This window comes from Elephantulus edwardii, unplaced genomic scaffold, assembly GCF_000299155.1.
Source record: "Elephantulus edwardii isolate Elephantulus edwardi_28Jun2011 unplaced genomic scaffold, EleEdw1.0 scaffold00030, whole genome shotgun sequence".
NCBI classification, from domain to species: domain Eukaryota; kingdom Metazoa; phylum Chordata; class Mammalia; order Macroscelidea; family Macroscelididae; genus Elephantulus; species Elephantulus edwardii.
In genome coordinates, this window is record NW_006399780.1 from 4,251,554 (window position 1) to 4,275,958 (window position 24,405).

General features: G+C 42.4%; 1 protein-coding gene across 1 annotated transcript in view; it reads left to right on the top strand.

The window, feature by feature from the left end:
- The first annotated feature begins 15,810 nt into the window (after window positions 1–15,810).
- The window catches only part of MCF2L (MCF.2 cell line derived transforming sequence-like), a 296,792-nt gene continuing 288,197 nt past the window's right edge, over window positions 15,811–24,405 (top strand). Inside the window, exon 1 of the mRNA XM_006883804.1 lies at window positions 15,811–15,889. Within this exon, the coding sequence (XP_006883866.1) occupies window positions 15,811–15,889 (79 nt within the window). The remainder of the gene's footprint in view (window positions 15,890–24,405) is intronic.

Below are 24,405 nucleotides of genomic sequence, written 5' to 3' on the forward strand. Positions count from 1 at the left end.
GTAAGCCAGTGGTCTTTAGCTTAAACAACAACAACAAAAAAAGTAAATTTCAAAAAGTCTCCTTGATTTAGGGAAAAGAGATCCTTACCAAACAAGCTGTTGTGAACAATCTTAAATGAGCATAATTGGTTTGGCCCACAAGCCAGGGAACAGAGACTGTGATGTTCCAAGTGCCACGGAGACTCCCTCTGAGGAGAAAGGACTGGTGCTGGCCCTGTGATCTGTGTGTTTCTGTTCAGAAGTTCCTTAAGCTGGCTGTGTGCTGACATGTACACACACACAGAACTCAGCTGGTATTTGAGAAATTTTGAAAGTAGTTGTGCCCTTTAGTCTACAATTGTCAATCCATTCCATTGGGAATCTTCCTCTGCTTTGCTGGCCTTCCATCTTTCCAAGCATGATGTCCCTTTTTCAAGGAATAGCCTCACCTAAATACATGTCCAAATTATGATAGATACAGCTTTGCTGTCTTTGCCTCCAAGGTGCACTTCTCACACCTTCTCTAAGACTTATCTGTTTGTTCTTTTGGCAGTCCATGAGATATTCAGTACTTTTCTCCAGCACCACAACTCAAAGGCATAAATTATTCTGTCATCCTTATTCATTGTCCAGATCTTTGATGCATAGCAGGTGATTGAGAAGACCATGGCCTGAATCAGACACACCTTAGTCTTCAAACTGACATCGTTGTTCATCAGCATTTTCAAGAGAGTTCCCTGACAGGGAACTTGCCCCATGCAAGACATCTGATTTCCTGACTGCTAGTATCAAGGGTGTTGATTGTTAATTCAAGCAAGGTAACATGATTAACAGCTTCAAACCTTTGAAGACCTTTGTATTCTTGATGTTGAGTTGCAATCCATACCAAAGGCTACATAGTCCTTGACCTTCTTCAGCAAGCATTTGATATCTTATTCACTTTTAGCAAGAAAGGTTGTGTTACCTGTATAACCGAGGTTGTTTCTGTGTCTTCCTCCAATCCTGATGCCACATTCTTTTTCACAAAGTCTAGCTTCTTGACTTACTTGCTTAACATACAGATTGAATAGGTATGGAGAAAGGATACAAGACACTTACACCCTTCCTGATTTTGAACCTTGCAGAGTTCCGCTTCGCTATTCAGACAACAGCTTCTTGAAGTAGGAATACAAAAAAATATTTACAAAAGCTGTTGAAATTATGTGGCATAGTAACAGAACAAGTTTGCTGGAGCTGGTTACAATCAATCTTTCTCCTCCTGTCCTCCTCTCCCCCTCTCCCCTCTCATTCTCTCATCCTGTCTCATCCTCTTTCATCTTCTCCCTCTCTCTCCCTCTCCCTCTCCCTGTCTCTCCATCTCCCTCTCTCCCTGTGTGTGTATAACCCACACATACAGAAACACGGTTTTAGTCAACCAGCAGTTCCACAGGAGAATGATGGGCATTCTCCTCCTGTGTGAATGTGATTTACTGACTTTGAAAACCTCTTGGAGGGTCAGCTATCGGTTGGTTCTGACTCAATGGTAGACAACAGCAACATAAATATCTGTTGCAAGTATATCAGAAAGATAAACTTTTATCTCTGCTGATGCTATTAGATTTGGTTTTATTTTTATTTTGCTTTCTATACTTTATAAAGTTAACTCAGAGATTTTCTACTCAGCTCAAAGTGCATGTTACTACAATATTGTTAGATGCCATCAAGTTAGCTCTGACCCATAGAGATCTTGTACAACAGAACGAAGCACTATTTAATCCTGCACCATCTTCCCAAGTGCTGATTCCCATCCACTAGACCACCAAGGATAGATTTTAATGATGTACAAAATTTACCTTCCCTTAAAAACCTGGACCACTTGAAACTAGAGGACTCCCTGAGATTATTGCCCTGAGAAGCTCTTGGAACCTTGAACTAATACAATTCTATGAGATCATCTTTAAACTAAGTAACAGAGTGGCTTGTAAAAGAAACAATAGTAACCTTGAGTACAGTATACCCTTAAAAAATCGTCAACACTCTTTGCACCAGTAGCCAGGAAATTAAAAGATGTATTGCCATGGGAAAGTTTGCTGTTAGGGACCTCTCCAAAGTACTGAAGAGCAATGGTGTCTCTCTAGAGACTAAGGTGAATCTGATACAGGCCATGGTCTTTGCAATCACTTATTATGCATCCAAGTTGGACAATGACTAAGGAGGATAGAAGGAGAAATGATGTCTTTGAGCTGTGGTGCTGGAGAAGAGTGTTGAGTGTACCATGGACTGCTGGGAAAACAAACAAATTCATCCTGGAAAGGGTTAAACTGGGTGGCTCCTTGGAGGCAAGGATTCTGAGGCTCCATCTAACATACTTTGGACATGTTGTAAGGAAGGACCAGTCCTTGGAGAGGGACATCATGCTTGGGAGGGTGGAGGGACAGCACAGGAGGGGAAGGCCCTCTATGAGGTAGATAGATTCAGTGACTGGGGTAATCGGGATGGGTGTATCAGAAATGGTGCAATTGGCACAGTTCAGAGCAGAGTTTAGGGCTGTTGTACATAGGGTCGCTATGAGTCACAAGTGACTTGACTGCACATAACAACAACAACAACAACATGATGATGAGCAAGTCAACATTTACTCTACTGTAAAGACAAGAAGATCAAGGGACAGAAAGCCTAGATAACTGTAAATAGCACAAGGAGAACTGAAATAACCAGAAAAGTGACACACTACGTAAAATGTAACCAGTGTCATTTAACAAAATATGTGAACATTTTGAAAGAGGAACCTAATTTACTGTTTAACTTTCATTGAAAACATATTAATATATTTTTAAAAATAGAGAAAAGTTTCTTGTTTTGTATATTAAAATATGATGATCATTTTTATATGAGGATTTTAGACAGTGTAGGCCGAAGGAGTCATCAGTCATTTAAGTTCTCATGGCTATCCTTATCTATGTATGCAGTCACATAAAATATTAAATAGTCTGGACTTTCTTCTTGGGAAAGCTAGGGAAAAGGCAGAAATCTAGAAGTTCAATTTCTATTTTTTCAAGTATTTAAGGCCTACCTCCTGGAGGGCCTTTGTATTTAAAAATTGGTTAGGCCCTCGGGCCTTACGTAATTTTAATTTAGAGGAACATTCTTCTCAGTGGTGCAGCACTAGTCTGTCAATTTGCTGTACTGAGGTAACCTGGAGTGCCTATGATGCAGAACTCTGTGCCACTGGGGTGACCAATGCCATAATGGTTACCCGTGGTGATCAATGTTTAGTGGAGCTTCCAGATTAAGACATGTTTGGAAACAGGAGTGGTACCCACTTCCTAAACAACATGCCCCTGGAAACTATGAACTCTGAGAAACAATGACAGTTACAGAAAGACTTTTTTGTTCATAGGGTTACTATGAGTCATCCTCGACTTGATGGCAATCAACAACAACAGCATCTCGGTATGGAATGTCTCAATTATGCCATCTGCCTTGCTCTTGAAGCAAGAAATATACCTTAAGACTGAGCTTAAGACTGTGTGTGTATCTTTTAGTTTCATGTTTTAGGTGTTGCTCCATTTCTGTTTTTATTATAGACTTACCCCTAAAAGTGATTGAGTTTATAAAACACAATGTATGAGAATGATTGTATGAAACATAACGTCAGTGATTGAGAGGGTGAAACATGTGCACACGTGCATGTGCGCGCACACACACACACACACACACAACCAAAAAACCCATATTATGTACATGGATTAAATACAATGTATATGAATAATTAATGCATAACAATACAAATATGGGTGGAGGATGGGGAAAGGAACATATAGCCTACACCCACTGTTCTCCAGTTGATTCCAACTGCTGATCACCCTTCACCGAGTTTCTGAGGCAGGAGGGTGGCAGCAGAGGGATGAGGATGTCCAGGGGACAGGAGAATTAATCATGGGGTTGTACAATTTCATGGGGAGGGGGTGAGGGAAATTGGAAGAATCTGTTCTGGAAAACACTGTATTCAAATTTTGTAAATGTTGTTGTTATTATGTGCCATCGAGTTGCCTGTGACTCATAGTGACCCTATGCACAATACCCCTAAACTCTGCCCTATCCTGTGCCAATCTCACCATCTCTGACACACCTGCCCCCATTTTTACCCCAGTCACCAATCAATCCATCTCATCGAGTGTCTTCTTCTCTTGCACTGTCCCTCCACCCTCCCAAGCATGACGTCCTTCTCCAAGGACTGGTCCCTCCTTGCAACATGTCCAAAGTATGTCAGATGAAGCTTCAGAATCCTTCCTCCAAGGAGCAGCCCAGCTTCACCCTCTCCAGGACAAACCTGTTTGTTTTCCTAGCAGTCCATGGTATATTCAATGCTCTTCTCCAATACCACAGCTTAAAAGCATCAATTCTCCTTATAATAATAAAAAAAGTAAAAGAAAAGAAAAAAAAAAAAAAAGAGGAGCAGCTTGCCTTATCTTTCTCACCAGAACTCACTGGTAGATTTGAACTTTTTACCTTTCAGTTAGCAGTTCAAAGCATAATGCACTGTGCCACCAACCAGCAGATACCATTTACAGATGCCATTCTGGCATATTTTCACCCTGTAGAGTGAGAGTAGAAAGGTTAATTTCAAGACCAATAGAATGACCAGTAGAGAGGAAAGGTTTGGTCAGCATTTTAAGGCAAGGATAATTGCTGCTCTTGTAAAATGTATCCCATTTAAGTTTTCATGATGTGGTGAGCTGTTTTTGAATCAATCATTCCTGGCAGTATCCTTGGTGAAGTATACCTTTTGTTTTCTGATTTTCTTTCATGGTCTCTGGCTTTGTGGTAGGAAATGTGGCTGGTGCAAGGATATGACTTAAGTGTTGGGTTGGACTTGGATGGACATGAGAAGAGTATTAACCAGTCAGATCAAGCAAGTCTGCACCAGTTTTAGCATTGAGAACATTTCGATGTGGCAGAGGCAGGCAGTGGATTGTTATTTTTTCTATTTTCCTGTCTATTGTGATAGGGGACACATATGCTCTTGGATTAGTTACAGTCTTCTAGATATTCACCCCCATCTGAAGGACCTACGTTTCAGTTCTTTTCCTTTCCCTCCCTCCATTTCTGTACTATCTCTGTCTCTCTCCAGGATCCGGCTCATTAGCACACACGGATGTAATGGAGAGGGTGGAAAGCTAATGATCTCCCATTAATTCCAATTCATAATGGCCCTATGTTGGGGGATATTGGGGAGGAGAGAGGGCCTCTGGCCAGGACAGATCACCTAAGCTCCAGATAAGTGCAAGCCTCCCAAAGGCCTTTAATACGGGGTAGAGAAAGCTCCCCTGTGTTTGACTGTACCGGCTTGAGAAAGCTCACCACCTGGAAAGACAGATGCTGCATCTGTTGAGCTGGGAGTGGTCCGCACTAGGTTGTGGTTCTCCTGACCAATCCACATGTCCCCCGTCTGTAAGCCCACTCTATCCTGTCTTCCTGTTTACATGCTTGTATGTAAGTGCACTGCAGTCCCCCCCCCCAAAATCGAGCTGGATTGATTGTCTGATCCTCTCCTGGAGTGGTGTATCTCCGTTGTGCTTGCCCCCATCAAGGCGTCAATGTTGGTTGCCAGCGAACAGACAATGATAGCCTTATAGATCAGAGCAGAGTAGCTGGTGGATTTGAACCTCCAACATTTTGGATAGCAGTCAAGTGATTTACACTAGTGGTTCCCATCTTAAAGAAAACATCTTCCCTTAGCAGCACAGCCTTTCCTTCCTCAGTTTTTAAACTCATCTTCTGAGCCAAGTTTCTTAAAAGGACATTTTATAATTTGAAAATTATTTAAGACTTCCAAAGAAGTCAAGTCTTATGTAATTCCAAAGAATATTCATATTAAGCATCAGTGTACCATATCCAGGTTGAGAATATATTCCTACTATTTTCAAAGCCCGTGTACTCCTCTTCCTTCTCAGATGATGTTAAGTGCTGTCAAGTTGATTATGACCCATGGTGACTCCATAAACAACAGGTCTGAAGCCTCTCCAGGAGGTCCCTGAACAAGATAGGACAGACTTCCCTCTCAGACACTCTCCAGAATTGAGGGCGTGTCTTGCCCTGACTTGTGTTATAGGCTGACTTTGTATCTTTAATACTGTAGAGCCTAGGTTTGCTCTTTAAATTTACGATAAAATGGATTCACTCTTTATTTATTCTTTGCAGCTCACCCATCCAACTTTTATAATTTTCTTTTCTGCTAACATAGTTTCCTATAATCTGACAGTTTATCTACTTTCTTACCAACGAACATTTAAATTGTTTCCATTCTTCTTTTCCTCCTCCTGATTTTCTTTTCTTTCTGCTCCCTCTCTTTACCTTCTCTTCCTTCACACTGCCTCCACTTGCACAGGTACTGCTGTTTTAAGCATGAATGTTTGTGTATGCTGGGTTATGTGCACAAGAATGCTTTGCTGGAATGGAGGGTACACATTTCTTGAACGCTGTAAGAGACCATCAGCTGACTTCCAAGGCAGTTGTATCAACTTGCAGTCCCAGCAGCAGCATCCCGATGCCTTCCTTGTTCACCCCTCTGCCATCACTTGATGTTGTCACAGTGTGTAATTATCTGTTGCCTGCATGTCCTTGTTAATGGCTCGTGTCTTCTCTTACATAGAATCTGAGGGCAGGGATATCAACCACCTTGTTCACTGCTTTCTCCCCAGAGTCAGACCTAGTCGTGGAATGCAACCTGCCCAGAGATTATTGTTCAGGAATAACAAGTACATTATCAGAAGTTCCCCTGAGCAGGCTTATAGCCAAGGCACTGGTATATATTTTTTACTGTGCTAGATAATATACTGTTCAACATCCCTGCTGCTAAATGGATCTGTCTGTTGGCTGCTCTGAATTTCTAAAGAAATTGCTAAAGAGCCATGCTATCTGAAAGTCTGGAGTTGAAATCCATCAACTTTATTTTCCTCCTTCTTCTTTCTTACCACTCTCCCTAGATATGAGCTCTGGTGGCCTAATGGGTAAGGACTTGAGCTACTAACCCAAAGACAGGTGGTTAAAAACTCTATGGGGTAGGGGATGGGGGAGGGAAGATGGGCAAATGTCTTCACATGTGATTTACATCCTCTGAAAATCTGCTGGAGGATCAACTATGATCCAACTTGAAGGCACACAACAACTCCCTAGGTGTGGGATAAAGAGGCTCCAGAAATTTTTTCTTTCTTTACCTTCTAGAGCTAAGAGTTGAGCTCGATGGCTGCAGCGTCTCACATTACTCCTCACAGTAGCAAGGTCTGCTCTCTTCCCACAGATCCCATCTGTCCCCTGAGGGAGGGGCTTCCACATGTGCTGCCCCACCCCAGCCCCTCCCTAGCTGTCAAGGTTCTTGGTTTCCTCACAACAAGACTCTGTGTCCCTTCCAGCTCTCTTGTTTCTTACCTTCCTTTCATGGCTAATTTTCCGGAATGGTTGCTAAGAGGATGCACTTGGTATCCAGGTATAATATTACATTATGCTTTCCCATCTCTGGGTGCATCTTGTTTGGTGGGTGTAACGGCTTTGTCCTGCTCTTTCTTTCCTGTTTCTAGGAGGGAGGGAGCTCTGGTGGCTTAGTACGTAGGGATGTGTACTGCTAACCCAAAGGCTGTGCTACTCTGGCGGTTCAAATCCACCAGTGGCTCTGAGAGAGGAAGATGGAACTCTCCTCCCGCATAATTTACAGCCTTGGAAACCTGCAGGGTCTCAGCTGGGAGTGGATTATGGCAGTGAGTTGAGGTCTGGGTGGGGGTGCGGTGGTAATAGTGAGGTGTAATCCCCTGAGACTTGCAGGCTCACACACACCTAGGCAGTTTGAGTTTGGACGAAGTCTTCCTGAAGGAAACACTTCCTCTGGGTTTGTATGTACCTGAGTCTGAATCCTCTTTCTACAATTTACTAGCTGTGTGACCTTGAAAGTGCTCTGTATTTTGGTGCCTTGCTCTATAAAAAAAAAAATGCTCCCCACCTCCTCAGATTTTTGTGAAGATTAAGTCATACCATTTCAAGTATTTAGGAAGATACATACCTGAGACATAGTAAGTGCTCAGCAGTGTTGCATGGTATTGCTACAGTCCACCACCTGTTTGCCAGTTTGCTCTGTGTATGCTTCTGGAAGCTACATTATCAATATTTCAAAGTCGCACAGTGAGCTTTCCAAACTGAGATAGAATAGGATGAAAGGCCTGGTGGTCCACTCCTGAAAATTAGTCAATGAAAACCTTATGGATTCTAGAACGCTGTCTGAATTTCTTACTTTGGACACAACATAAGGAAGGATAATTGCAGACGGAGAGCATCATATTTAGTGAATTACAGGGCCTTCAAGGGTGAGGGAGACCTTCAGTGGACTGCCCTGATAAAACAGCCACAACAATGGATTTGAACTGGCCGGAGATCATTAGGATAACACAGAATTAGACAGTGTTGTCAGGGACCTCTCCAGACTGCTAAAGAGCAACAATGTCAGACTAGAGACTCAGGTGTGCCTGATCTAGGCCTTGGTCTTTCAGTCACTTGGTACATGTCTGAGAGCTGGACAATGACTATGGACAACAGAAACATTGATGCCTTAGAGTTGTGTTCCTGGAGAAGAGTATGGAACATACCATGGACTGTCAAGATAACAAGCAGGTCTGTCCTGGAGAAGGTGTAAACAGTTTGCTCCTTGGAGGCAAGGATTTTAAAGCTCTGTCTCATATACTTTGGGCATGTGGTCAAGAGGGACCAGTCCTTGGAGACGACATCATGCTTGGAAGGGTGGAGGGACAGCACAGGAGAGGAAGACCCAGGAGGAGATGGATTGACACAATGACTGTGGCAATGGAGGCAGGTATGTTGGAAATGGTGAGACTGGCTCAGAACAGGACAAGGTTCAGAGCTCTTGTGCTTAAGGTCGCTATGAGTCATAGTTGACAGTACATAACAACCACAGGCAGTGTTTTGTTCTGCTATATGTAAGGTCAGTTTTAGTCAAGTTGACTCCACAGCATCAATAAATGTAACATTATTATATATTAAATACATATTAAATGATGTATGTACAAAGGTGGCAGCAATTTAAGGAGAGAGTAAAGGCTTGACAAAGACACAAACTGGAGAAAACACCTTGTAAATTAAGACATTCCTTTTTCTTCTCCCTAATTGTTCCACAGATTAGACCCCTGACTTAAGAGACCGAGCATTTATTTGTCCAGTGGTCAGTGAAGAAAACCATGATGATCCATAGCTTTTACTTTGAACCCCCCTGTGTGCATCTTCTAAAGTGGATCACAAAATAATTGACTGGAGAAGAGTCTTGAATGTACCATGGACTGCTAAGAAAACAGATTCATCCTGGAGAGGGTTAAACCAGGCTGCTCTTTGGAGGCAAGGATTCTGGGGCTTCGTCTGACATACTTTGGACATGTTGTAAGGAGGGAGAGGTCCTTGGAGAGGGACATCATGCTTGGGCGGGTGGAGGGACAGCGCAGGAGGGGAAGACCCTCTATGAGGTGGATTGATTCAGTGACTGGGGTACTCGGGATGGGTGTGTCAGAGGCAGTGAAATTGGCATAGAATAGAGCACGGTTTAGGGCTGTTGTACATAGGGTCGCTATGATTTGCAAGCAACTAGACGGCACATAACAACAACAACAATAACTAGTGGTAACTAACTAGGGAGCTCTGTTAGCCTAGTGATAAGAAGCTGTGCTGAAATCCCAAAGCCATGCTGTTCAAATCCACCAGCTGCTCTGTGGCAGAAGGGTGGGCAATCTCCTTCCATGAGTTAACTGCCTCTGAAAACTTGATGGAGTTTCAGCTATGGGTCAGTTCCATCTCAAAGGCACACAACTACAACAACAACAACTAGTGGTAAGGAGTTGTGCTTTCAATGCTTGAGGTAACTGGTTCAAATTTACTAGCTTTTCTGAGAGAAAGACTGGCGATCTCTCTCATGCAATTTACTGCCTCTGAAAGCCTGCTGGAGGGTCAGCTATGAGTCGGCTCTGACTCAACAGCACACAACAATAACAGCAGAGCTGCTGAGCTGTGTTTTTGGAAGCTTACTGTTCAATCCATGGAGGTGACCTGAATTTAGTGGAGTGTACCTTTAAGAGCTCATTGTTTTGAAATTAAAAAAAAAAAAAGAAGAAGTTTAATAAGTTTTCTCCTTAATAAGGATTACTTTATCCTCAAAGAGCATGAGGATGGTGCGGATAGGGCAGGGTTCAACCTGTTGTTCACTGGGTCCCTGTCAGTCATAATCTACTCAAGGGCACCTAACAACAACAGATTTTATGCAGATATTAAACACAGGAACAATATGAACATATTTGCATTATTTAAAGACAAGAACAACAGCAAATGATAATGCTAAGTTGCAAGAAAAGAGTAAAATGGGAACAGGTCAGATTTGGGACTGAAGGCTCTAAGTGGAGATGGAGAGATGGCATCAATGGATGGGGGGGGAGGATTGTGTGGGGAAAATATGGGCAAGGAGGACCCACAGATCTGGTGTGTGCTGCTTGCTGAGTTCAGGGAGATGACGGCAACCTTGGATGGACACCCTGGGGTTTGAAATTCCTGAGTCCAGTTGGGCTGGAAAAACAAAGTAGACACCTGTCATCAGAGAGGGAGAGAGAGAGTGGATCAAGTCATCGGAGTCGGTCCAGCGCCTTAGGAGTATGTGGATGACGAAAAGGCAGCGTCTGACATTTTATTCACAGAATGACGTCAAGGAGGAAGCACAAAAGAGCCTTCTAGAAGGAACAACCAGAGATTTGAGAAGGAACATGGGAAAAAATGCTGCCTGGAAGCCCAAGGAAGATAGGATCTTAAGGAAAGACTCCTTAGAGGTCTAAGGAGATCAGCAGACATGGTCACTGAATCAGCTACAGAGGCAGCAGCTTCACCACTGCCATGGACTTAGCCAGAGGAGGTTCTGGAAATAGTAAACGGTTGATGAAAGAAGCTAAAAGTGTAACTAGAAATTTTCAGCCTATAAAGGGAAAGGAGATCAGTAAAAGTATGATGGACCATATTTCTTCTTCTTCTTCTTTTTTTTTAATGGCATAGATTTAAGCAGTGGTCATTAGTGTGCTGGTGCTGCTTCAGAGACCCCTGGGAACTTGTTAAAAATGCAGATGGTCAGGCCCCACCTAGACTTGCTGAACCAGAAACTACTTGAGTTGATCAGGTGCTCCAGGTGATTTCCATGCAGCTGAAAGTTAAGATCTCTGGACTGAGTCCACTTACATGCTGGAGGGGGAAGTGCCAGAGGAGATGCTGGATAAAGGTATGTTGGGAAATCTAAAGGAATGTGACCTGGGGCCTAGTTTTTAGCCAAGGACAAATGTAGGTCCTCTTGATCGACATCAACTGGGAAGACAGTGGCAGAGGAGTGTGGGGCTGAGTAGGGCCTGTACTTGAGGGTACTAATCTCTGGTGCAAAAGTAAAATGTTATAACAAAAGACCTAGAGTTAGAAAACCAAAAAGGAAAGAATGCACTCAGTGTTCTTAAAAAAAAAAAAAGGGAAGGAAGGAAGAAAAAAATTAATCGTCAGGTTTCAATATTGAGGAATTCTTTGGGAAAAAGATTGAATGATACAAAAAGCATGGAAAGATGGAAGCAACACAGAATCCTTAAAAAGAAATTGGCTGATGGTCTCCTAGTTCAGGGTGTAGCATAGGCCGAAGAACCAACCATAGGGAATGAAGATGTCCAAGCTGCACTGAAGGCATTGGAGAAAAGTAAGGCTCTAGGAATTGATGGGACTGAAATGTTGCAGCAATTCAATGTTGTTCTGGGAGAACTCACTTGTCTATACTAGGAAATCTGGACAACTAATTAGGAGAGATCTGTGTTTTTATCTATTCTAAAGAAAGGTGGGTGATCCAACACAATGTGGAAATTATCAAACATTATCAATACCACAAGCAAGTAAAACCTTGCTGATGACAATTAAAAATGGTTGCAGTATTAACAAAAAGCCACTTGACATTCAAGCTATATTCAGAAGAGGATCTGAAATGAGGGATTTCAGATAGATCTTGATTGAAAGTAGAGAATAACAGAAAGATGTTCACCTGTGTTTTATTGACTACAAAGGGATCCAGCTGTAGGTAAAAACACATTATAGAGAAATTGAAAACAATGGAATTTCTAAGACACTTAATTTGGCTCATCTGGAACCTGTGCATAAACCAAGAGTCAGTCAGTTGTTTAAACAGAACAAGGAATGCTGCATGGTTTAAAATCAGAAAATGTGTATGTCAGTGTTGTATCCTTTTACATACTTATTCAGTCTATGGTCTATAAGCTGAGCAAATAATCTGAGAAAGTAGACCACATTTAAGGAATAGAGCAGCATCAAGATTGAAGGAAGACTCATTAACACCTGCAGTATACATATGCTGCCACTTTGCTGAAAGTAAAGGTGACTTAAAGCACTTACTGATGAAGATAAAGATTATAGTGTCAGTGTAGATTGTACGTCAACATAAAGAAACAAAAGTCCTCACAAATTTACCAACATCAACAAATTCACAAGAACATCACTAAAAATGGAGAAGAGATTGAAGTTGTCAAGGATCTCATTTTCCTTGGATTCATAACCAGCACTCATGGAAATCAAGACATTGCATTAGGCAAATCAAAAGACTTCTTTAAAGTGTGGAAAAAACAAAGATGTCTCTTTGACTACTATGGCAAACTTGACCCAGGTCATGGTATATGGGAGTCCTGGTGGCTTTGTTCATAGGGAGTTTTGCTGCTATCCCAAAGGCAACCTCTCTCTGGAAGTTCAGATCCACCAGTGCTCCATGGGAGAAAGATGAGCAGTTGCTCCCCATGCAATGTGTACCTCCCTGCTGGAGGGTCAGCTATGAGGTGGTTTCAGCTAGATGGCAAGGCATGTGCATACAAAAGCTTGGCAATGAATAAGGGAGAGTAAAGAATTGATGCCTTCGAATTATGACCTTTGAGACCATATCAAATAGTTTATAGACTGCCAGAACTCTCCAGAAGATTGACCGGATTATCTTGAAAGTACAATCAGAATGATCCATAGAAATGTTTGTGTGTACTGTCGTGTCAGAACCCACCCATAACTGACCCATAGTGGATTTTCAGAGGCAGCAAATTGCAAAGGAGGGGATTGTCCATCCTTCTCCCGTGGAACAAGTGATGGGCTGGAAGTCTGTGCTTTTCAGGTTACAGTGCAGCTTCTTTCCACTGTTGTTAGGTGCTGTTGAGTCTAGTACGACTTACAAGGGGCTCTATGCAAAGCCAGCCTGAACTCTGCCCTATCCTGTACCATCCGCATCATCTCTGATAGAGTTAAGCCCATTGCTGAAGTCACGGTGTCATTCTATCTTATTGAGGGTCTTCTTCCCCTTTGCCGACCCTCCATCTTTCTAAGTATGATGTCCCTTACCAATGAATAGTCTCACCTGGTCACAGTCCGAAGTATGAAAGCTTCACCATCTTTGCCTCCAAGGAGCACTCTGATCTGTTCTTTTGGCATTCTGTGGGATATTCTGTACTCCAGTATCACAACTCAAAGGCATCAAATTCTTCTGTCAACCTTATTCACCACCCAGGCCACCAGGACGATATCTTTTGGATGTGTTGTGGAGGGGGACTAGTGTCCGGAGAGGGACATTGTGCTTGGTGAAGTAGGGTCAGTGAAAAAGAGGAAGACCCTCTGTGAGATGGATTGACATACTGACTGCAACAATAGGCTCAAACCCAGCAGAGATTATAAGAATGGTGCAGAACTGGGCAGTGTTTCCTGCTGCTGTTGGTGGACTTGCTGAGTTGGAACCAACGTGCTGGGAGCCAACGACAATAACAATCTGGTGACTTTTGGTTTCTGTGTAGCCAAGGGCAAGGTTTTCTTGGACTCCATAGGAGGTTAAGTGGCAAAAGTTTCAGTGATTCATCCTGAGCAATGGTTAGAAGCAACCTGGTGAGTGAACTAGTACTTTCAGGGGTCTCATTCTGGCTCAGCTCCTTCTTGCCTTTTCAACCCAATTGAAGCCAAACACTGCCGTCAAGGTGCTATCTGTGGCTGCAGATTTCGACTCATTGATTGGCCCATCTATCTGGCTATAAAATGGGAAGAAATTGCCTCTCTTTCCTCCTCAAAGTGCCCCTTTTTTGACCTGCTGACATTTTGGTTAGCTACCTGACCCAGAAGATTTACTTCAGCACCTCAAGTTTTACCAGATTCCCTCTGTGATTCTTATTTGTGGATTCTGAGCCATGATACCTGAGGGGAAAGGCATATTCTCAGTAGGGGATCAAACCAGAATGAACAGGTTAGCAGCCCTGTAGAAAACACCTTGCAGTCTGCTCCTGGACTGAAATGAAACCTGGTTTAAGTCTGGCTCCTGTGTAGGTCCAGCTGGGATTTTCTTAAGCACTTCGCAACCCTGGAGATGTCTGTTCTCACCAAAGGAAGGTTCATCATCCTCTGCTCTGTGAAACCTCTCCTGGCTCTGCCCCTGTGGAACTCCCACAAGATTAGTTCAAAGCCTACGAAACTGCTGATATCCAATGTAAAAATAAAAGCCATGCACTAAACCCTTCCTATGTACGCTTATTACACTTTTTATACTATGTTTTAATTACTCGTTTCCAGATCTTTCTTTTTCCTGTAAGGGTAAAAACAGTGTCACCTTCATCTCTCTCCTGCAGGCTCAATGCCGCGTCTAAAAAAGTCCCAGGGCACGCCAAGGTTGGCACACATAAATTTGTTGACGTGCGCTGTACTTTTCTGATAAGTCACTACATGCTTTTTCAAACCATTAATGGCCATGAGCCCTTATTAAAAAAAAAAACCCTATGATGCTAAAGAGCAAAAGGACGGCAGTGCATTAGTGCTAGAGACCTCCTTTACAGCTCACTGTGCAGATGGTATTGTGCACATTCGCATGATGGTGGTGGTCTTGCCAGACAGCAACAACCAGGAACGTCATGAAATGTAAATCTGCAGGTTGCAGCCCAAACGCATGGCTGCAGAGACCTCACGGTTTAGAATTAACAGAGTGGCTGTGTGCCAGAGACTGGTGAGGTCGGAGGGCCACAGCGCCTGCCAGGCGCTCTCTCGCTTCGCTTGCCGCATACTTCGTCCTGGGTCCTTGGGGCAGGTAGTGCTGGGTGAGTGACGACCAGCCACCCACCAACCCAGGACCCAGGTTCGGCAAGGGGACAGCAGGCGGCATGCAGCGGCGTCGGGAAGCCGCGCTGGGCTGCTGCGGGCTCTGCGACTGCAGGGGCGAGGCCGGAGGTAAGGAGGTAACGCAGTGGGGGATGGGCCCAGGTGCTGCACCAGGGGCGGTGGGGGGAACCTCACGCTGCAGCTTGTGCGGGTCCCTCAGGCTCGCGCGATCCTCCAGGGGCGGGCGTGGGGAGGGCGCCTGCGGGGGGACCTGCGCCCCTGCGCGGTGGGAAGGCGGGCTCTGCAAGCCGAGGACCCCTGAAGTTGAGAGGATGCAAGTTCTAGGTGCCCGGGATGGGATGCGCTTTCACGACAGGCTGCGAGCTGCTTCCGCTTCCGCCAAGCCCGAGCCTCACATTCCGCAGGCTCGGAGCCGCGCACCCCTCTCTCTGCTGGTTCGGGGACCAATCGTGGGAAGTCATTGAGATGCAGGGCTGAGAAGCACTGCTGTAGCTCCCCCTCCCTCCATCCTTTCCTTCCTCCCTCCCTCCCAGTCCACGGTGCCCCCTCCCCACTCCTCTACCCCACCCATCAAAAGGGAAAGAAAGAGAGAGAGAGAAACCCTTCTGGTGCAGAGGAAAACATATCTGCTGTGGATCATTTTTGTTTTATCGGAGGATGAGGTTTTGGCTGAGAAATGAAGAAATGGCCCTAGAAGAAATGGTGCAGAGATTAAATGCGGTTTCCAAGCACACTGGTAGGAGGAGCTGCTGGTCTTAAATTATATATTCTTAAGCTTTCCACCATTTGTTGAAATTTATAAAAATCCTTTTAATTTTGGTGTAACAGCCTTCAATTTCCCCCTCCCCGCCCCCCGCTTTGATAATGGGAAGAACAGATATGATGGGCATTTGTCTAGTAACTGTTGTGTTTCTTTTTATATTCTCAGCATGGTTTTATTCTACCTAAGATAGTTAAAATATATGCAAATTAGTGACTCCAGCTTTCTAAGAAATCTATTGATCACAGATTTGTGTATGAAACCATTTAAATCATCCAGTTTAAAATCTGCTCATTCAACCTGCGTTTCCATCACCTTTGCAATAATTGCAATGGAGAAAACATGAACACTTAGGAATTGAGGAGAATTGGAGCCCAGGGTTTTTAGAGCTTTGGTACCGGAATGGTGGAACCAACTAAACCTCATTATGAAGAGGAAAAATCAGATTAAACAGGTAGTTCTTTTAATCCACCAAATATAAAGCAAATGTTTAAAAATAGTGTGGTTAAAAGAGTAGAATTATGGCTAAAATTCATTTATATGTCGAATAAAAGATTGCTTAAAATAAGCCTTAAAGAGCAGTCCAAATGGATTTGTTTTTGGTGATTGGGGGTTTTTGAGTGTGTGTTTTTAAAAAAACACTGATGACAGCTTGCTTCTTGCTATTGGCTTTCAATTAATCATATGTGAGTTTTCATGCTGCATTATGTGAGAGGGAAAGGGTCCACAGAACTAGTTTTCTTGGAAATGAAGAGGAAATAATTTCTCATTAAAAGTAAGTGGTCTTATTTTTCACTGAAATTGCCAGATGTTCTCATACAAACCATTTCCTTGTCTTCTAAATAATACTGTGCTCGAGTATTTTGTCATTTATTTGTTTTGGGTGGAGTGTCTTTCCTCTCTCTGTGTCTCTCTGTCTCTGTGTCTCTCTCTGTCTCTGTCTCTCTCTCTCTCTGTCTTTCTCTCTCTCTCTCTCTCTAGTGGTAGACCCTGATGGACTTTGAGGGCAAAACAGTGATTCGTCAGTTTCAACATCATTATGTGGGACAGTCTAATTAAGGCTTTGAAGAATAAAATTTTGATAATTAAAACTATTAGATTTATGGTAAAAAAAGCAAGTAATTTTTTTATGCTGTCAATCCCCTTATTCCTAGCACTATGGCTCCCTGTTTTGAAACTTGAGTTGAGTTTCAGAGTGCAGTGCTTTTTGTGTGCTGTCTGCTCAAGGACACAGTGGCTGCTGCATTCATAGGGGGTTCTCCATAGCTAGCCCTGGAGGTGGGAAGGGAGAAAACACTTACCTAGCTCTTCACACCCTCTGCATTTGGCCTGGTGTCAGAATTACTACGGAATGGGAACAGTTCCAGTGAGTGATGTCATTCTCTAGCTTTTTAGAGACTGAGGTTTCTTCATGAGCGCTGAAAGATGTAGGCACGCTTTCCATTGTAAAAGTGTCATTGCAGAAGGTCAGCAAAGGTACTGGCCACTGTTGAATGCATGCTGTGAGCCAGGCACTATGCTAGGCCCTTCATGTTGGCTATGATCTCATTTTAAGCAGTAGTTCACTGATGAGTGTTCTTTAGACACATCTGGCTACCGATTCCACCAAGACTTATTTGAATCTAGTTGATAGATGCCTACTTTTATGAGCATCTGAGATTGTTCAGCTAGGGACTTCCTCTCTGTCCATACGGCCATTTATCTACTGTTAACACTGGCTTCTTTCTTCAGCACACATCCAATTTGTAGTCCAGTGTGAGGACACCCTGGCAGCGGTTATTTATGGAGTTTGGATGTTGTGGAACACATTCTATGATGGCTCTTTATTGGATGGTGTCATTCCGAATGAGAAAGCCACATGCTACACATTCTCATGGAGTGAGAGAGATCTAGGTCATTATCAATCCAATTACCAAAGTAGGATTAAATTCCAAGCACTTCCTGAGCAAAACTCTCCATCTGGGGCCGCATGGCTTTTAACTCAAGGTCAGGGAGTCGTTCTTGCCTCCCTGCCTCTGAGTGGCAGGTGTAAGTTCATGGGACTGGGACATTGATACAGTTAGCTGATGTAGTCATTCAGAGCAGGAAGTCCTTATCCTTTCTGGGCTTGGTCATCGCTGAAGGCTTGAACACAGTGACAGAGCCTTTCATAGAAATGTGTTGCTATTTCACTTCTACACAGTTGGGCTATTTGGGTGGTTTCAGCCTGAAGAGACAGCCATTTTATCTTTGCTGATCAGGACCTCTCTGCTGCCATGTTTACATTTCAGATTTATATGTAGCTTCCATTCATCTGGAACATTCATTTCCTAGGTCAATATGCACATAAAGGAGGATGAAATGCGCCGCTCATATCTGTATCTCTCGACCTTGAAAAATGTGTAGCAAGACCAGAGTGCATTAAAGCAGTGGAAACTCTCCTTTTATTTGATAGGGTTCCTTTGCCAACATTTCTGTATTTTGGTTTTCTCTGTAGATGTACAGTAATTTATGAAAATGTATGTGACCTCTGAGGGAGTAATACTATAGGTTTGTTTGACCATAGTGTTTAAGGGAAATGTAGTTTCCAATTTGAGCACGCTTCTGTATTGCCTGGAGGGCTTGTTGAAATACACATTTCAGGGACTCACAACTCATGTTTTGGAGACTCTGGAATTTTGTTAAGACCCAGGTGATCCTTGATTCTGCATATACAGGAACTGGACTTCAAAAACGGCAGTAGTAAAAAGAGGATGTCTGTGGTGCAGTGATTAAAGTGTTCATCTGCTTAATAGCCGGTCAGAGAATGAAACCTACTAGCACTTTACAGGAGAAGGATGTGGCAATCTGCTCCCTTATTAAAGATTTACAGTGGTGGAAACTCTATAGAGAGTTTCTGTTCTGTGCTCTAGGGAGCTCTTCTAGTCTAGAGGTGAGAAGCCGTGCTGCAGTTCCAAAAACCTGTGGTTCGAATCCACCAGCTACTCTGGAGAAGAAGGATGGGCAGTCTCCTCCCATGGGATTCACTACCTCTGAAAATCCGCTGGATCGATTCCAACTCGAGGGTACTCAACAACAATATCCGGATAACTGTGAGTTAGAATTGATACTGCTTTGGGTTTTAATAGTAAGAGAATCTTGCCTTATCCTCTCAAACAATTGGCCCTAAGCAAAATTCCCGTTACTTTGGATGAATGGTTAGCAGAAAAGAAGGGGCTGCATATGAAGTTTAAATCTATCACATTTTAAGGTTTTGGTGCCCCTTTTTGAAAATTGATAACTTTTAGTTGTTCACATATTGAACAAATAAGTCATTGGTTTGCTTTAACACACGTGTTGATCATAAAATACATTTCGACCTCATGTTCCTCTTTGGGGTTCAGCTGTGTTACCAGTGCTCCATGAATGACATGTTTCCTTCCCCACCTGCTCTGTCCATCTTTCTGTCTTTGAAACTTTACTGCTTTTCTAAATCAACCTCAGCACAATCCATGGAGCTGCATTTCAGCTTCTCTTTCATCTGCTGAAACAGCCACTCTGTCTTAACACTGTAGCTGTACTTCAAGTATATTTATTACACAAAAATATTTTATCTTTCAAATGAATGTGCTCCTTTTAAAGAAATCAAGTAATCTTATGATGTGTGTAAGCCACGTTAGCAAGAAGAACTGAGACATCTTTTAGTTAGTTTTGTAGCTAAGGTTTCTAGAGAACTCTGGAGGAGGAACATGAGTGCACCTTTTGTGACGTATCTGAACTGTAGGTTCTTCATAGCAGAAACAAATGTGTTGGAAAGGAAAGAAGGAGGAAGAACATGACAAATGCCCAAGAGGATATCTGTGAATGAACAATGCTGCCACAATCCTGTTTTTAATTTGCGTAACTGTACCTTGTGCAAGAGAGATTATGTTTTCTGTATTTAACTTCAACTATTCAGTGATGTGGCTATTAATTGGTTAGAGTCCAATGGAAGAAATGAATCAAGTCTTATTCTCTTGGAGTCCTCTGACCCCAAATGCAGAAGAGCTTGCCTGTAGGTCATGGACTTAGCCTCAGCCAACCTACCTCTAATCCTCAGGTGGGATCTGCTGTCACATCCTCTCTGGTAGCCTTCTTGGAACTTCATTCTATTCCTTTTAGAGGACTTTGTATCTTGTACTTACTAGGGGGTCCAGACACTGACCTTCCTGAGTCAAGCTTCTCAGGTTATTTGCTCAGCATGCAGAGTAAATAAGTATGATGAAATATTACAACCCTGATAAACACACCTTTCTTGATTTTAAATGGTCCCGTCTCCTCTCTGTCTGGACAGATGCCTCCTTGGTTAATGTACAGGCTCAGAATGAGCACCAAGTAGGATTTCCATTTTTCACAGTGTTGTAAAAAGTTTAGTATTAACCAAACAGTAACACATCTTTGTGTAGTTGATAAAACACAAATAACCATCTTCCTGGTATTGTCCGCTTTCAGCCAAGATCCAACTGACATCAGCAGTGGTATTCTTTGTTCTAGATCCTCACCAGAATCTGGCTTGAATTTCTGGTAGTTCTTGCAAATGGACTACTGCAACCACTTTTGAATTTCTTCTGCAAAATTTTATTTGTGTTTGATAATTATGCAATTTCCACATTATGTAAGATCACCTTTCTTTGCAAAGGGCATAAATATGTAACTTTCAAGTGCAGTTGGCTAGGTAACTATCCCCAGATTTCTTAGCATAAATAATTGCTTCCAGCATTCCATCTACCTGTTGAAATATCTAAATGGGCATTGCATAAACTCTAGTGCCTTCAGTGTAACTTGGACTTCTTCCTTTAAACCATTGGTTCTTCATCATATGTTGGCTTCTGAAATGGTTGAACATAGAACAATACTTTTTGATACAATGACTCTTTTTCTACCTTCATTTGATGCTTCATGCATTATTCAATGTTTTACCAATAGAATCCTTCACTATTGCAACTCAAGGCTTGAATTTTTTTTCTTAACTCTTTCATCTTGAGAAATGCCAAATGTGCTCTTCCTTTTTTGGTCTTCTAACCCTAATAATTTGTCTTCTCAAGCCACTCTTTGAAATGTCTTGATTTCTTCCATTGTCTTTAGCTAGTCTATGTGCAAGGTCAAGTTTCAGAATCTCTTCTGACATCCATTTTGTTCTGTCTTATTTTTGTAATCATTTTTCTCTTTTTTATAGGATGTCCTCTCACAGATCATTGGGTTTGGGATTTTGTGATGGGAAAGGTGGAGAGGATCAGCAAAAGAGAGGGAGACCCTCAAAGAGGTGGATTGACGCAGTGACTGTAACAGTGGTCTAGAGCACATCAGAGATGGGAGGACGGTGCATGTCAGGGCAGGGCAAGGTTCTGATCTGTTGCTCATGGTGTCACTATGCATGGTAGTCAACTAAATGACACCATACTGACCGGGTCCTAGAAACTGACTCCCCTTCCTTATTCTGTGGTGGACTTTGCGGTTGTGCTTCTGCTTCCCAGGCCTCAACTAAATGACACCACAATGACCAGGGTTCTGACTTCTCTTCCTCCTCCTGTGGTGGGCTTTGTGGTGGTGGTTCTGCCTTCTAGGCCCCTTCTCAGATGTCTAAACATAACTCCTGGGACTAATGTCACAATCTTCAGTTAGTATCACCAGCCCTGATTCTCTTCTTGTTTGGTTGTTTCCTTGCCTGCTATTGTTCCCACAATCCTCAGTGGAGACCAACCATCCCTTTTAGTCAAGAAATCTGGAACTTTCCATTTTTGAATACACCGTTTGCTTTGTGCTTCCTTAATCCTTACTGTCTTGCCCACATCTGAGCCTGAGAGTCTACCAGAGGGTTAGACTCATCCAGAGAAGAGAAGGAGGAAGGAAGATACTTGCTTCTCCCCTATCTTTGGGTCTTGTGAATGTTCCCTTTGTACTTGGTGCCACTGATTATTTTATTTCTTTTTAGCAATGTGAATAGCTACATCTTTGGATAACTGATGTCTGTAACTTCAAAGGTTTGAAGTGGTACAACTACAGTTATCCCCCCCCCTTTATAACAATTCTTGATAAACAATGAAATGGAAATAATTTTTTATTTTTATGGAGACCCCTTCTGTATCTAATATCTATATACTTAGCACACAAAAGGACTAAAGTAAAAAATTATTCAGTAGCATTCTTCACTCATTTTCTTGTTATTAGTTATTTAGGTATCTAACCTAGGAGAGAACAGCCACTTTAGGTTTTTCCACACAAAATGTACAGTGAAAGCAAATGTGTGTTTTCTCACTTAGTTGAGTCAGAATCAGAGATTAACATACTTAGAACCATAAGGAATTGTGGGTATTAACATTTTCTCAGTGCCATAAGTCCATTTACTAACTAGCCAAATTCAGACGTATGGTTTGAGCCCTCTTGTGAGCGCAGGCTGTTCTGTCCTGGTAATAGTTTTTGGTGTGAAACTTAAGCACTCAGCGATGAATTTTTCTCTTATTTTTGCCCCCAATTAGACTTTTTACAACCTATTCATACCTAAGTTGCAGCCTTTTTTAGTTCAAAGTATTTAGCTGGCTTAGTTGAGATGGTAAATGACAATCTGTGGTGTTCCTCTCAGTTATTTTAAAATGGAGACCAAAGAATTCTACTAAAATAGCTTAATACACAGTAGTAAATGTCAGAAGGTGCTGAGGGCAGCATTTTTCTGTAACTAAGAGTTGTGTACCATTTGCTTACCTTTTTAACCAGTTCTTTGCAGTTATCATTGGAATGCCTTATGTAACCCTAGTTTTCTTTTGAGAACTAAATAAACTTGGTCTTTCTACCTCTTCAGGTTTTTTTTTTTCTGAGTCCACAGGAGACAGTCACTGTGTCTTCTAGCATTTAAGTCACTGACACAGACTCAGGAACTTCTAAAAGGCCATTCTCACCCATTCTTGAGTATACTGCGATTTTTGTGAAATTCCTTTTGAGAATAAATTCCAGAGACAAGGATAGAGTGCATTAAGATGTAGGGGAAGGATCCCTCTGGCCGGCTGGCAGTTTGCTTTCTTTTCATTTGGAGTGGTAGAAACATTTAAAAAAAGAAAAATCTGATTTATCTCTTTTGTTGCTAGGTATTTGTTTTAGTTTTTATTTTTGACGTTTGCTTTCTACCTGCATATCCATCTTCTATATATGAGAAAATAGTAAAAGCAATCGAAGAAATTATGTACTTTTGCAGATATGAGTTTAAAATGTGAAAATTTTTTTAAGAAATTCAAACCTTTAAATAAAATGTCGTAGCAAGTGAATGTCAACATGCAGGTTTTTTTGTGGTTTTTTGTTTTTTCAAATCTCCTGAGGGCTTTTTAAAAAACTTTCTGCCCTTTTTGGCCCCAGTTGCATTGTGTGTATTATCTCTTTCAATTTGAATATAATCTCCATTTATCAGAAGTGGGGAAAAAAGTTCACATTGTTAAAGCAGTTTGCAGGTCTAGCCAGTGGCAGAACTGGTATTTAACAATCCCTGTTCTGACCAAATCCCAAAGTCTTTCCATTATGACGGGCTCTAGATTACATTAAGCTTCTGGAAAAAGCTTAACCGAAGCAAAATTGAGGTGATTGGTTTAAAAAGGAAAAATTGAGAAGTAAAAATGTTCCTGAGTCCTCTTATGCTCCTACCCAACATACCAATTAAGAATAACATCGTCACTGGTGCTATTTCCCCACTGGGAGTGTGTGGTTGGAAAGACTGGAGAGAGCACATGATACGCCTTAAGATTTATCCAACTGCGCCTCTTTTCTGCTTCCCTGCCTTCTTTCCTGTCAGTTTGCATCTTGGCTGGAAATGAGCCTCTGCCTTTCCTCCCAGCTGCTACCTGTGTGGTGTCCTGCCTCCTCTAGGCGGAGCCTCTCATGCCTGGGCTGGTTGGTCCCCTAATGGAATTCTGGAAGCCAGAATCCGGAGCTGCTGTCACCAGGAGTCCACAGAGTGGAATGCCAATTCTATCAGAGTCCCTGATGTCTCTGATGACTGCAGCCAAATTCTGAGTGACCTTGATCCAGTGTCAGTGGTCTGATGAAAACCCAGTCTGATCAAAGATGGGCTAAACTCTGCTTAAATTGTGAAGATAAGCTAGATTCTGTACTTTTTTTCCACTTTGCTTTCTGTTAGGGAATACTATAGAGTTTTGAGGCCTGTCTAAGCAAGAAATGATTAAGTCAGAAACACCCCAGAATTTTATTTTAGTAAAAATGTGTAACAAAAATCCCCCCCAAACATCCATTTTATCCATTTAAAAAAGCAAAAAATATTTTTGTCATTGAGCTTATTAGTAGAAATGCCATTGTTTTTGTGTGCATTAAGTCAAAACCAACTCATAGCTGACTCTTCAGCATGTATCAATCAGAGGCAGTAAATTGCGTGGAAGAAGATTGCCAAGCAAGCTTGTGGATTTGTGTGTGTGTCTCTCTCCCTCTCTCTCTCCTTTTCTCTCTCTCCCTCCTTCCCTCTCTTTCTCTCCCTCCCTCCCTTCCTCTCTTCTCTCTCT